Source organism: Sinocyclocheilus anshuiensis, unplaced genomic scaffold (assembly GCF_001515605.1).
Source record: "Sinocyclocheilus anshuiensis isolate Anshui unplaced genomic scaffold, SAMN03320099.WGS_v1.1 scaffold36, whole genome shotgun sequence".
Lineage (NCBI taxonomy): Eukaryota > Metazoa > Chordata > Actinopteri > Cypriniformes > Cyprinidae > Sinocyclocheilus > Sinocyclocheilus anshuiensis.
Window position 1 is genome coordinate 247327 of NW_015554072.1, and position 15814 is coordinate 263140.

The following is a 15814-nucleotide window of genomic DNA, read 5'->3' on the forward strand; positions in this document are numbered from 1 at the left end:
AAGAGCCACTTGATATTCACATCACACCCAAAGGTCTGTGAAGTGGCGAGCAAAAAACAAAAGTTTGCCTTAATTAAGGAAAGGAAATGTTCCACAAACAAAACAGGAGCAGAAGCACCAAACTTTGGGAACCTTTAAAACACAAGCTTTGAGTGCTGCTACATAAAATAGCACCTTTTGAAGCAAATCACATAAAAAGGTAAAAAAGAAATAAAATGAACAGAATTTACTCTCTTGGCACTAAAATCTCCTCTCATCTCTCTCAGATCTCTGCCTTGTTGATGGTATTTAGAGATGCAGTATGAAAAACACATACTTTTAACAATCCCAAAAGCATCACCAAAATGGACTGCCTGAAACAAACAGCAAAAAATAGACCGCCTCCCTCTTCCTGCTGGCAGAAAAAAAGCCATTTCTGCTATTCTTGAAGAATTTATGAAAATCTCCATAGCAACTGTGAATCTGTCTAAGCTGTGCACAATGCATTATGGTTTATGGCTTACATAAAGGTACATAAATTGTAATTTTATTCCACCCGCTCTCTCGCTCATACCCCTGTCCTTTTACTATATATTAGAATACATTTATCAATTACAATAAACCTGCATCTCACTAAAACTTCTCTACTCATGCTCTTATAGGGTGAGTCTTAAAAAAAAAAGTGTGACGTGTAGCCAAGTATGGTGTCCCATACTCAAAATTTATGCTCTGTATTTAACCCATCCAAGTGCACACACACAGTAGTGAACACACACTCACCATGAACACACACCCAGAGCAGTGAGCAGCCATATTGCTGCGGCGCCCGGGGAGCAGTTGGGGGTTCAGTTCCTTGCTCAAGGGTCTCACCTCAGTCGTGGTATTGAGGGTGGACGAGAGCGCTGGTCATTCACTCCCCCCACCTACAATCCCTGCTGGTACTGAGACTCGAACCCACAACTTTGGGTTCGACCTTTGAGTCCAACTGTCTAACCATTAGGCCATGACTGTCCCTGAAGCTCACTACAACATGTCCTGGTCACAGTTCACCCCAAAATCAAAAGAAATGCTTTATGAAATTATATTTTGCTTAGAACTGAAGTTCTCTTTCAAATTCAAATTCTCATTACAGTATTTTTTTAAGTTGTTGTTGTTGTGTGTGTGTGTGTGTGTGTGTGTGTGTGTGTGTGTGTGTGTGTTTCTTTTATAGATTTGTTTTATTTTTTCTATTTAATTTTACGGTCATCCAGCACATTGCCTCTTTCTTTTCTCCTCCTGTGTGTGTGTGTGTGTGTGTGTGATTCTCTTATATTCTTACTACTGAAATCCAGTAATAAAAAAACAGTAATAAATTATTTATATTAAAAATAGCAAATAAGGGTAGTATAACAAATACTATATATGAATAATACGTTATTTTTGTAATGAGAATGAGATTTTATTGCATTACAATAATGTTAAATAGAGAGGAAATCATGCTTAAGAGTCAAAATTACAATGCAAAAAAAATTTAATTTTAACTTTACTCAAGCAAAATATAAATCAGACATTTCCTTGATATGTTGCATCAGATTAATCCATTAATTTACAACATTATTTGGTACTCTTTATTAGCAGAGGCTATTAACAGTACTGCATTGCCACAATCCCTGCTTACATTATAATGAATCATTTCTCAACTTCTTTGTTGAATCAACTGCTGGTCTTTCTGGGCAATTGGGCAGCAAGCCCTAAATATTTCACTTTTTTCCCTAAAGTAGGTTAATCAGATTTTCAGCCTTTACAACATGCGACACAGTTCTCCTTCTTGCTTACTGTTACATCTGTCCACAGGCCAAAAGTGAAAACTCTTTGCAGTAAACAGGCTGTCAGCCTCACTATCTTGCCAATATGCATATATACAGACATACCAGGAATTATATATACAATAGAAGCAGCTGGGTTATGTAGGGAGTAAAGAACAAAATAAAACAGCAACCAAAAAAAAACAAAAAAAACAGGTGCATTATTTCCACATATGAAAGAGGAAAATTAAACAGAAGGGGAGATCCCATAGGAAAGAAAAAATATAGATAAATAAGAGCTCTTTAATATATTTATATATATATATTTTCTTCTAGACTGCAGTCAGATTTTGGCTAAAAACATCTGCTAAATGCATAAATATAAATGTCAGATTAAAGGGAGACTTTTGTTTAATCTCACGTGTGTGCTTTATCAGATATCTCACTATCTCAAATTGTGCTCAGATCCGCCAAGATACCAAATCAAATTTAGCCAAAATCAAATTATCTGAGAAATGATGTTTATATATAGCAATAAAAATCTATTGCTCTAAACTAATACTGGAAAGTTGGCATGAAACACTATTGGGGAGCTGACATGTCATTACAGCAGTATAACATGCTGAACTTCATCTCAAACTATTTAAACAGCATATTTAGAACTATTATGCATGTCATTTTAAAAAAATCATATTAATTGAGAGGCTAATTAATTAATAATAAAAAAGAGTTAAAATAGTAAAATAATACATTTGTAAAAAAATATATATATTTTTCACACAGCATGACCATTTAAAAATTAACTATTGAAGGTAAATAGGTGATTAAAATGGTGAAAAAACTAAAATATATAGTTTTCCATTCCCATTCATATACACTACTTTTCAAAAGTTTAATAAAAAAATCCTGAAAAAGAATGCATCACAGTTTCCACAAAAACATTAAGCACAAGTGTTTTCATTGATGATAATAAGAAATGTTTCTTGAGCAGCAAATCATCATACTGGAATGATTTCTGAAGGATCGTGTGACTCTGAAGACTGGAGTAATGATGCTGGAAATTCAGCTTTGATCACAGAAATAAATAACATTTTCAAATATATTAAAATAGAAAACAGCTATTTCAAATTGTAATAGCTTTAAAAAATTACTGTTTTTACTATATTTTGACTATAAATTCAGCCTTGTTGAGCATAAGTGACTTCTTTCAAAAACAGTAAAAAATCTTTCTGAGCCCAAACTTTTGACCAGTAGTGTATGACCTTAAATACTGATGTTATTCTGTTACTGACGTTATTCTGTATGTCAACTAATGTCACATTTGTAAGGACGTTTAGGAGACACAGTCAATAGTCCACTAAGTTGCAAGAACTAGAGCAGTAATATTTTCTTATGGCAGTGTTGTTCAGGACAAACACTGTCTCCCTCAGGAACGTTATTGATCCTGCAGACTTTCATTTTCTACTCCTGCTGTTCCACCAAATCATTCTGACAGTTGCAAGTTACAGCTCTACTCACAATACTGCAATGTAGCAGCAAAGCTGGCCTAAGACTGCATTATAACAGTAGCTCTGGCCCACCATCTAAAGCCATTTCATTAATACGAGCAACCCCATTCCAAACAAACAGCCTGCAAAAACATTTTCTCTCCTGCTGAAAGCCTTAGAGAGACACCCTACAGAAGCACAACTGTCCACAAGATGAGCACCGACTTACTGCCCTGGCCTGTGACAAAAACAATATATGACAGTCACCTACTGTATGATCATGCCTGTCTCTCATCCATCATTCTGTTCAGCTGCCACGAACTGGAAATGTCCTGTTATGTTATCCAGTAAATTTGAGTAAATGTTTCTCTGGACTTGTAAGGTTTGTCCCCTTCCCACACCCACAACATCCCCTCCACCAGCACACACACACACACACACACACACACACACGTTTATCACCTGGACTCTGACTCACACGCGAGTACAAAGGAAGTGCTACACAGTGATGTGTGTCCCACAGCCATGACATTAGCACTGGATGGTTTCAGCAACTACATAACTCCACAGATGGAAGCATGTGTCAGCAGTTAGACTGTAGATATATGACAGCACTGGTTTTATCACACGGTGTCAAGCATTCATTCATTTACTCAAGAAACCATGAACAACGCAGCTGTGTGCCATTCAGAAGTGAACTGAGAATTAAATTTGCATTTAAGAAAGTAAAGTTAAAATGAACAGAAATTCATATAACTGCAATAAGTGTCATTTTTAAATAGAAAAGGAGGATTTGTCAAGACAAACTTTGAGTGACGGCTTGTCAAACCTTGTCTGGAAGTTGTAAAAAGTTTTACAAGTCTTGAAATTTTGTAGGTCTTTTCTTAAGAAATGAATACTCAAATCAAGAAAAGATGCATTAAATTGATCAAAAGTGACAGTTAAGATTTAAAATGTTACAAAAGGTTTATATTTCAAATAAATGCTGTTCTTTTAAACCTTTTAATCATCAAATAATCGTGAAAAATTCATCAGAGTTTCCACAAAAATATTAAGGAGCACAACTGTGTTCAACATTGATGATAATAAAATCAGTATATTAGAATGATTAGAATGTGACACTGAAGACTGAAGTACAGTTATTTTAAAACGTAATAATATTTTACCATTTTTATCAAATAAATGCAGCCATGGTGGGTATTAGAATCCTTTTTAAAAAACATTTTAAAAATCGGACTGATTCCATGCTTTTGAACTGCAGTGTAGGCCTACTAAGAAATTTGTATTCAATTTTTTATATACTTTTATATACTTTATTTTTAGGAAATAACTTTTACTTTATGGAACAGGGTGAAAGAACACGTCATTTCCCATAATCTATTACCTGTATTGAATTTCTTTGAAGTGTTTAGTAAATTCCACTTCCTGTCATTCCAATTCAAATTCCAATTCAACTTCCTGTTGGGTGTGGCCACTTCAGGTACCTACTGTATGCAAAGTTTCTCATTAAATTCATCCAAGGTGACAGATCTTCTCAAAACCACCAAACAAGTAACCTCTGCACATTAAAAACGTCCTTTGCAATGATATTTTGAACTTTAAAACTGATTAAGTTTTATTGACCAGCATCTAAAAAAATCCCTTAAGGTGAATTTGATGCTCAAACAAAAGACACCGGAGTCAATGCAAACCAAGATTGCAACAGTCCCTAAGTAAAAAGTGTCTTCTGGTTAAACATTAGGCCATTTGCCCTGATCTCAAGAAGATAAAGTGTCTCCTGATCGAAGGAAGATAAATCAGAGTGCCAACACTCACAACAAAGCAGAACCGCACTTAATGTTTGACAACCTTCACCCTGCTCTCTCCTGTTTCCATTCTATGATATTTGTCTCTAGTTTTATTCCACAACACAGTAAACCAGTTGCACTGCGGCCCAGTTGTTTGATCAACATGCTGTGGGAATACAGGCAAAGCATCACAGCATTGTTTGAGTGTTTACACCAGAACATTTGCATGTACCCTCAGTCAGGGATGCCATGTACTGTAAGCAGTTGCTGCATGTATTTGATGAATGGTTGTGCTGTACATGCACACAATGACGTGTTTGCACTTAGATAAATCATTTAGAGACTTAAGTATTAGGAAGCAGCATATTGATATCTCCTGATTATAATGATTTATGATATATCCTAATTATTATTATTAATGATAGCCTGTGATTCACAGCTTCTGAATATTTCAGCAGTTCTCATTCCTATAAATTTTAAATATATTACATTTATGACAAGGCGTTCATTTCTAAAATAAAATAATATAATATAAAATCTATGCATTTTAGCAGACATGCATGCATTTGGCAGATGCTTTTATCCAAAGTGACCTACAAAAGTTATTTTATCAAAGAGCCAATAATTTTTGTAATATAATATGCCATGCTCATCTCTAAAATAAAATAAAACAACATATCATTTATGCATTTTGGCAGACATTTATGCATTTAACAGATGGTTTTCTGTAATTAAACGTCTTCACTATGGACACTAACATTTCTCATTGATAAAAGTGAACTGAGATTATCTCCATGTTCAATTTATAGCTCTATATTCTTGCTGTGTCAACAATTGTCACATCTATTTTTATTTCTACTAAGGAAATTTATGAGAACCATCAAAGACAAACTTGATACTTAAACACAATTTAACCGAGCCCTTGTTAAGTAAGATCACAGATCTTTTTGGTAGCCAGTCCAGCACTCAAAAGCCCTGCAGCATCCACCCATAGCTTAAAGAACAGTGTCCCCAAATCCCCAAAACTAGCAGTCTTGAGTTGTAGTGAGATGTAAAGAGGCTTTTGTTTGACAGGATTATTATAGTGCAAATGAAATTCAAATATTGGCTTACAGCTAATCAGATTCCTCATTAAGAGCTCTGAAAAGAAGAAACAATCATGACCCTAGTGGCCTTCTGACTTTTGATATTTAACGTGTGTTTTACCTGCTCCTTGAGTTCAGCTGACAGTGGTGTGACTTTCTGTAAGTCTTTTCCATAATCAGAAGTTCACTGAAGTGCAGCACTGATCTAGTTGTGGAATTTAGACGCTAACCTTTAGTACATTGTGGGTTAAGACATACTCATAATTCTAGCTGTTACTTGCGCATTTAACTTAAGAGTCAAAGCAAATGGTGTTTGAAGGGTATATGGTCAGAATGTTCAAATGCACCTTATAGAAAGCAACTTCTTTCTTTATGCAAACCCATGGAAAATAAATATAATACACTCAGTTTGCAATTTAAGTCTGAACAGTAATTACTGTACAGTAATCTTTAAGTATCAAGTTTTTGATATGCCGTAAATCTCAGCGATACTTTCATATCCCTCCCCTCCCATTTTCAATTAACTGAAACATTTTTTAAAAAGGTAAAAGATTTACTTTAATTAATTTTCGCTCAGAAATTGCTAGTAAATTTCACAAATAATTACAAAGAAACTGCTAGTAACAAATTAAGTTAAATGTCAAATTTTGAAGTAGAAAGACTGAAATGTACTCCAATAATCTTTACAACTTAAAAAAAAAAAAACATTTTTACAGTGTACTACATTGAAATACCAAATATTTTATTGTCTTTTAAATGGATATAGAAAAAAAGAGAGAGGGTTCCCAGTTCCCACACATTCCTTTGAGTTCCCACACATTCCTCTGAGTTTCCAGCCATTCCTCATTTAGTCATATATATATAAAGATTGCATTCACAAAGAATAATATAAATATGTTAAAAGTAGAAAAAATTACAATTTTAAAATTCCTTGATATTTATGTTTTTCATGATGTAAATAAAACAAAGATCATTTGATTATGTTTAACAAGAAAATACTATTTCAGTTTTTCTACTTCAAATTGTAATGTTTAAATCAATGTGTTACTTGCGGTTTCTTTGTAATTGTTTGTGAAATTTACTAGCAATTTCCGAGTAAAAATTGCTTTTACACTCTTTTATTTCAGTGTAAAAAGTAAAACTGATGCTGAGATAGATGGAGAGAACTAAAGTTTACATAAGTTCATCCATCATCTGAGATCTCAGTGCACCACTATAATACTCCAACGTTGTGGACCTCAAATCTGCACCAATCTATTTACCTGACCAAACAGCTTCCCACTGCAAAATTCAACCTCAGATGTCACACATACGGAGCATTCTTTTATCTTATCTGCCTCCAGAAGTTCATTCAATCTGATAAGACACTGTTCCATGTGCTAGCAGATCACAATCTGAATTGCATAACATTGCCAAACTGAGAGTTAATGATCTCTACTCACCTGGTCCAGTCTAAATTAGGTGTGCTCAGAGTTTTCTGCATAAGGTCAGAGGTGTGGAAGCCGCTGAAATCTCACTAGGTATCCAGTCCGATGCTATCCGTGGAGCTGGATTGGTGTTATTCCTCTTTCCTATGGAGAATTCCAGAGCGCAGCACTATCCTCTCCTGCCTCCTCCTCCTCACGCTTTTACTGCAGTAGCCCAAGATCAAGGCACAGTCCCACCACAAACCTCTGACACACACACACACCAGAAAGCAGAGGCGCCTGTAAGAACTGTTCTCTCTTACTCTCTCTCTCCACTTTTGTGCTTGTCTTTCATAAACACCCTCTCTTTTTACCCCCTTCTTTCTTTTTTACTCATTCCTGCCCAGTAACTCAGCTGTATGCAGTATTGATGGAGTTGCTCAGGGATGCTAACACAGCATGAATTTTCCCAGCGCTCCACTTTCCCTTTCACTCTTCACCCCCTCCTGCACCTCCGTCTCTCCTTTTTGTCACTCCCCCAACCTATCAATCTGCTTCCTTTGGTTGACCACTATCTAAATCACTCTGTTCCTGTGATCTCTTTTATTCTCCTTAGTTTTACTGAGCTTGTTCTCTCTCAAATGCATCATATCGTGGGTCTAATTTGTCGTTTAAGCAGATCAAATCTCAGGTTCTCGCTTCATTACTGTAAATGCTGCCCCTGTGGATGATCTTTCTACAGATCATTAGTGCTCATTAGTGGCGCTTTACTATTATACTTAGGTTTAGGGAGCTCTGCTCTTTGCGTCCATCTTCAGCGCCTCCGGCCTCTGTTAGCGGCTGTTTACAGACTAAGTAATATTTCCACGCAAAAGACAATTTGGGAAATGATTGCAATGCAGTTTGTGTGCAATTCCGTTATAGAGATTGGCCAAAATAAGGTGGATATAAACTGCATAGCAACACACTAAAACTATTTAGAACATACATACAACTGCCTACTGTAGTAGCATGCCTAGAACCACCCAGAAAACCTAGCAACTGCATAGCAACGTACTACAAACCACTCAGAACACCACAGTAAATGCATAGCAATGCTCTAAAACCAGTCTCAGCACCCAGCATAGCCATGTACTTAAAACCACCCAGAACACCCTAACAACTGCATAGCATCATGCTAAAAAAAACACCCAGAATACACTAGTATCTGCATAGCAATAGCCTACACTAAAACCAATTAAAATGCATAAAACTGTATATCCATGCACTAAAATCCAACCAGAACACCCTAATAACAACAACACAATAAAACCAATCAGAACACCCTAACAACTACATAGCAACACTCAGAGCAATGCACCAAAACCAATCAGAAAACCCAGGTGCATAGCCATGCATTAACAAAACACTCTACAACTGCATAGCAATGTGCTAAAAAATCACCCAGGACACCCTAGCAACCATCTAACTATGCTCTGTAGCAACTATGCACTAACCCTAACAACAAACCCTAATGTAAACATCTAGATGTATCTTTTCTCCATCATGTGTGTCTCACTGCCTTTGGAAAAGGGGCAAAAAGATGTCTGATGATAAATACAGTCTAATTATTATTGAAAGGGTCATGAGGCTCTTTTTGCTGTGCTCATCACAAAAGAGGAACCTCTCTGATTTCATATTCATTAAATATGCTGTCGGATCAGAGAACAGGATGCGCTACATTTCAGGAAAGGCTGTGACTAAACCTGAAATGATGATTCACTGATTAAAGTTGTGCTTGCCAGTTGGATGCAAACAACACTTTTTAGATATCTATACATACAAAAAAAAAAGAGTAAGCTGTTTTTCACAATGCATTAAGGCAGCAGTAAATCACAACCAATGCATTAGGGATTCAGTCTTGCACCAGCAGTCTGTTTTTACTGCAGCCGTCTGACATGTCTGCAGCATCTGCCAGCAAGTACAATCAAACTTACCTCCATCAGGAAGCAAAAATCCTGGTAGAACATCTACTTGTGAGGCCCTCTGCTGGCAATGGAGGAACATCACCAGAGATTAGAGGTGAAGAGTTGAGGAAACATCACCTCAAGGATAAAAGGACAAACATAATAGATCATTTCATTAAGCACTCGTTCCCTTTACCAGACATGACCTGTCTCAGTGCAAAGAGCCATACAGGTCACAGCATATTATTCAGAAGATCAGGGAGCTGATGAATTATGAATTAGCCTTATTCTCTGATATGAATGTTAATGTCTTCTTCCTGTAGAGGTGCTTTAACCTCTGTGGAGACAGCGTGTCCTGGAAAGAATCGATAGTTTTAGATTTTCAAGGATACAATTACTTACTGATAAGGTTAGTACCTGGTTGGATAGTGATACAAAATAATTAGTATGTTTGATTCAAAAAATGTGAATATTTTAGAAAAATTCCAGAGTTTGTGAAACATGGGTACAATAAAATTTAAAATATATCAATTATGATAATACATTCGATTAGATATTAATACGTAAATATATCAATTAAAATAGATCATTTATTGTACACTACCATTCAAAACTTTGGGTAATTCATATTTTTTTATATAATTTTGAAAGAAGTCTCATGATCACCATGGCTGCATTTATTTGATAAAAATGTATTTTTAAAAAAAGGTAGTTCGAAAAAGGTATATTTTTTTTATATTAAACTTTTTTATGAAATACTACAATTTAAAATAACTGTTTTCCATTTAAATATATTTTCAAATGTAATTTATTCCTAAAGCTGAATTTTCAGCATCATTACTCCAGTCTTCAGTGTCACATGATCCTTCAGACATCATTCCAATCTGCTATTTGCTGCTTAAGAAACATTTCTTATTAGAAACAGAATTCTTTTGTAACATCATAATGCATTATTGCTCAATTAAAGTGTTGTCTTCCAAAACCTGTTACTTAACCCCAAACCTGTGAACATATATAGACACAAATGACAATAATTAATGATAATGTTTATTTAAAAAATAAATAAATTTAAAAAAGCAGTAAAACTGACAAAATCTCTTTGACTTCTGTGCAACAGCTGTGTGGCATTTATTTAAGGAAACATACAAAGTTACTCAAAAAGGAGCATACAAAACATAAAGAGGGCATTGTCTGATTTTAGTGTACACATTTATGATATCAAAACAGCCTTACCACTGCATCATGTGCTTTTTTAGATGTTAGCCAGGGATATCAACTAAGCTAAATTAAAAAAAGCAGTAAAACTGACAAAATCTCTTTGACTTCTGTGCAACAGCTGTGTGGCATTTTTTTAAGGAAACATACAAAGTTACTCAAAAAGGAGCATACAAAACATAAAGAGGGCATTGTCTGATTTTAGTGTACACATTTATGATATCAAAACAGCCTTACCACTGCATCATGTGCTTTTTTAGATGTTAGCCAGGGATATCAACTAAGCTAAACGTCATAGCACATCTGTATGGGGATGCATGCTCACAGACTGTAGGCCAAAGACACACCCTCTTCATTTGTACCCGCTGACCTATGTGTTTCACAGGAAACTCTTTTCTGAACTCTACGCTGGATGACTTTCACTGCCAAAGTTAGCCGAGCGCTAAAAGGTAGCATGCCTGTCCTAGACAAGAAAAAAGAATTCATTGTTTTCCAGCTTCTGCTTCAACTGTGGTCTGCCTCTCCCAGTCTGTCTTCTTTCATTTCCTTTATACTTGTTTGAATGTTGTTCTAACTGATGCCAAAATATCCATTAAGGATGGCTACACAATGTTTTATATCCAAAAACCCCTACAGGAACTAGGAATGGAGGCGTTTGGAATTAGGTCTGATCAAACCACACACTTTTATTTAGTTTATCCTCATTCATCTATCAATTTATAAAACACTTGGCTTGATTTAACAATAATTCAACATAAACATATTCAGTCAATAACTGACTTCATTATGCTTACGAGAATACTCATCCTCATGTCGCTCTGTAACTTAAGACTTTCTTTTTTCTGTGGAACATAAAAGAATATATCATAAGAAGATGGAATAACAGAATTGCAATTTTTGGGTGAATTATCTCTAGGAACAAATCTTTTTAAATTAAAATGTTTTCAGTTATTATGAGTTTTATGTCATACAGTAATTCTGATTATGCACAGAATACAGATCCCAAAAATAATTACACATTTATTCTGACACATACTATATTTTCAAATTGCAAAACTTGCATTACAGCATTAACCATCATTGACAGTGCTAGCGTTGACAAAACATACCGTTGATTTTAAAAAAAGTGTCAAATAATGCACACAGAAATAAAAATAAAATAATAAAATAAAAACAAAACAACATTTTTTTTTACACTACTGGTTGAAATGTTTTTAAATCTATGTAAAAAAAAAAAACACCAATAGGCCACTGATTTCTTTACCAAAGTGTGCTTTGAAAGTCAACCGAAAGCTTCAGAACATGTGAAAAGTTCTGTCCAAATGCTTCCAAATCATGCATAACATTAATTGAGTTTTCGGTACAATGCATCAACAGTGCAAAAAGATTTTGTGACTTTTAGTATTCTTTAAGATGACCGCTCACAAATCTCTCAAGTCTGCAGAGATTGATTCTTATGTAAAAGAACTGAAGTATAATTTAAAATCACCATGCAAGTAACTCAAATTCAATATTTCATGATAACAAGTCTGGCATGTTTATTTAGTAAAGCTGAGTTGCATTCTTGAATATTTCCAGCCTTAAGATGAAATCTAAACTATATGATTTCCGTCTTTCGGTAATGCCGAGTTCTCGAGCGTTGTTCTTGATTGCGAGCCAGAATTTTACTTTGCAGCTTTGCTTCATGATCGCCCATGCAGACAGCAACAAAAAGAAAAGTCCCTCCAACAACTAACAGAAGTCCAGCAAACCATGCAGAAAACATGGCCTCTCCATACTCCCATCTGGGCATCACATCTGGAAGATTCTCATCCCAGAACTTCACTACCATTATGTACGCCATTAGCGAAACAGGTGCGAGGGTCGTGATCCCTGACACAACGATAAACACTCCACCGAGGATGAGCAGAGTCCTTTTCATCCTCTCCCGCCCGGTGCCAATCTCAACACCCTGGAGTCCGAAAAAAGCAGCCGCCACACCAAGAAATCCTGTTGCAATGGAAATGCACATGAGAACCCGTGAAGCTAAAGTGTCTAGTGGAAGGGCTGAAAAAGACTCAAAGGCTTTGCAGTGAATGCCAACTTCCTCCGTGTAAATACACATGTGCCAGAGACCCTCATACCAGTTCTCCATCTCATTCAGATCCGAGTTCATCGTCTTCCATAGTGGCAGGAAGGTTGTAATAATGGTTGTGACTAAACCTCCGAAGGACACAAAGAGCGAAGCTCTCTGGACAAACTTGGTGGTTAACAGCACCATGTTAACACTCGTCTGTTTTCTCGCTTTGTCTGTCTATCCATCTGAGTCTGTCTGAGATTTTCAACTCGTATGTTTCATCTAGTCTGGACTGGCTCCTCCTTTGCTTTAATAAAACCCACCTGTTCTTGCCGGATGATCCAGCAGCCCTTCACAACGGCGAGACTGTTTTTCAAACTGATGAATATCTTTACGGAGGACAATAACTGCTTTTTAAAAAGGAAATACGATATGTCCAGTTTTAAGTCTGTGCAAGAAGCCTGAACAGAGTGCAATAAGACTTTATTGAGATTGAAGGAAAAGAAAAGAAAGAATTAGAAAGAGCTTCAAAGAAATGTGTTAGAGCATTTTTCCTTGCTAATGATAACTCAGAAGTGATCCTAAGGAGTTATAGGATGCAGTGTCGTGTAGCAGTTGAATGAATGATAGTTTGCTTTAATAACACTGTGTACCACAGGTTCTTTTTTTCACTGAAGCTCCTCTGATATTAAGAGATGAGTGGTTGGAAATCAGACACCTTGTCCTATATGCTGAGCTGAGGTCATCCATACCTCACCATTTGTCCTTGAACACCGAATGTGGATATCTTCCCCGGCTAGATTTAAAGATGGCACGCATCTAACTTTAAACCTAAGTAACTTATTCCACACTGTGACACAGACATATACTACCATTCAAGAGTTTGGGGACAGTAAGTCAAATTTAAAAAAAAAGAAATTCATATTCTTATTCAGCAAGGATGTATCAAATTCATCAAAAGATCAAGCTATTCATCAACATTGATAAGAAATGTTTGAGCAAAAAATCATCTTATGATTTCTGAAGGATCATGTAACACTGAAGACCGATGTAATGATGCTGAAAATTCAGCTTTGCATCACTTTGCTCCCTTTAAAAAAAAAAGTCAAACTTCAACATAGATGTTAAAGGGTTAGTTCACCCAAAAATTAAAATTAGGCTGCGTTTTACTCACCCCCGAGGCATCCTAGGTGTATATGACTTTCTTCTTTTAGACGAATCCAGTCGGAGTTATATAAAAAACTGTCTTTGATCTTTCAAGCTGTTTAATGCCACACTCAGCAGATGTTGCATTGCTTCAGTCCAAAAGAACTTAAATAAAAATCACCCATCCATTACCCACAGCTCCACAGGGGGTGAACAAAGGCCTTCTGTAGGGAATCGATGCGTTTTTGTAAGAAAAATATCCATATTCAAAACGTAATAATCACTTTAATGTAGCTTGCGAGGCATCCTAGGTGTATATGACTTTCTTCTTTTAGACGAATCCAGTCGGAGTTATATAAAAAACTGTCTTTGATCTTTCAAGCTGTTTAATGCCACACTCAGCAGATGTTGCATTGCTTCAGTCCAAAAGAACTTAAATAAAAATCACCCATCCATTACCCACAGCTCCACAGGGGGTGAACAAAGGCCTTCTGTAGGGAATCGATGCGTTTTTGTAAGAAAAATATGCATATTCAAAACGTAATAATCATTTTAATGTAGCTTGCGCCAACAGTTGTACACAAAAGCAGTTCCGGGAGCATGACGTATGAGGTCAGTGTTGCGCATGTTGACATTTCTCCAAATCTGTTCTGATGAAAAAAAACTAATTTACATCTGTGAAAGCCTGAATTTTCAGCGAGTTGTCATTTTCGGGTGAACTATTCCTTTAATTTAACCCTAAACTTTTTGATGAAAATTAAACAATAAAACTAGTGTGGAAGGTCCTCTTCAGTCAACTCTAAAATTATACTAATGTTCCGAGACATGTTCAATCTCTAACAATGTCAGATAATAATAAAGTCTGATCTCTGAGGCTGTGTGGCCTGAGAGATGCCCAGGTGCAGTTGCAGCTCCTGGCAGCATGTGTGCTACTCTGGAAAGAATGATCCCCTTTGTGCTGCTATACAAAACCTTTCATTTTTCTTTCATCACCTCAGTCTGAGGCTCAGCTTTTATGGTGTTCTGTTGAAAATGCCAGCAAACAGCAACTTTTATATTTTGTTCCAAATTGATTGAGAACATCAATGATTTTGACTTTTTACTTTAGTATTACATTTATCATTTGAATAATCTTTTCATTGAAGGTGCTGTACTGTATGTGATTTTAGCCATTCGCTTCAACCACATTAACTCTTCTTCGAAATACTACTTTTCTGACTGAATAAAAAAAGCACAAGCTGTTTAAAGAGCATGGGAATTCAGTGATATATGTCAGGTAGTAGAGAAAGTTTTTGAAAACAGCCACTTTCAGCACCTTTAAATTAATAGCATGTTAATTTAGTCTTATTTACCACATTGCACAAAGGATGAATAAACAGATACTTACGGATTTGTTTCTAGCCATCATCCATCATCGACGGTAAATCCCCTCAAGTCATCTCGTCTACATCCTCCCTCTTATTGTTTATATAATATATATGCGTAATATAAACCACAAAACATAGTCTGCTGATGTTGCACAATTTATTAAGGCATATTGCCCAACAGAACACTCTGCTTCATCTCAATGATTACAGTAAAGCATACACGAGTCTTAACATTGACTGTTGTGATGATCCGCTTATATAATTATATTATGCCATAACTGCGTAATAACAAGCACTGACATAATTCAGGATAATAAAAGCAGCACAGAATCACTACAAGGTTCAGGAATAAATAAAGTACTACTATATTCATAAAGTGCAGTAGATCAAGTCTAGGTCAAATTTAATCACAAAAATCAAAAGAAAAAAATAAGAAATGACATTTTGCTTAAAGAATTAATATATTCATCATAAAAAAATTATTTTTATTACTGCAATGCAAAGAATATTTCATTATTTTTAAGTATTAAAATTGTAGAGTATATACACATAATGG

The 15814-nt window shown here is 35.7% G+C and overlaps 1 protein-coding gene across 1 annotated transcript; it reads right to left on the bottom strand.

Moving 5' to 3' along the window:
- Window positions 1–12286: 12286 nt before the first annotated feature.
- Window positions 12287–12970, bottom strand: LOC107668741 (putative claudin-24). The gene has a single exon (XM_016460717.1). The coding sequence runs from the start codon at window positions 12947–12949 to the stop codon at window positions 12287–12289; it is 663 nt and encodes a 220-aa protein (XP_016316203.1). The 5' UTR covers window positions 12950–12970.
- Between the last annotated feature and the right edge of the window lie 2844 nt (window positions 12971–15814).

Coding starts and splice junctions, on each gene's coding strand:
- LOC107668741 (XM_016460717.1), bottom strand. CDS start 12,949: ATGGTGCTGTTAACCACCAAGTTTGTCCAGAGAGCTTCGCTCTTTGTG.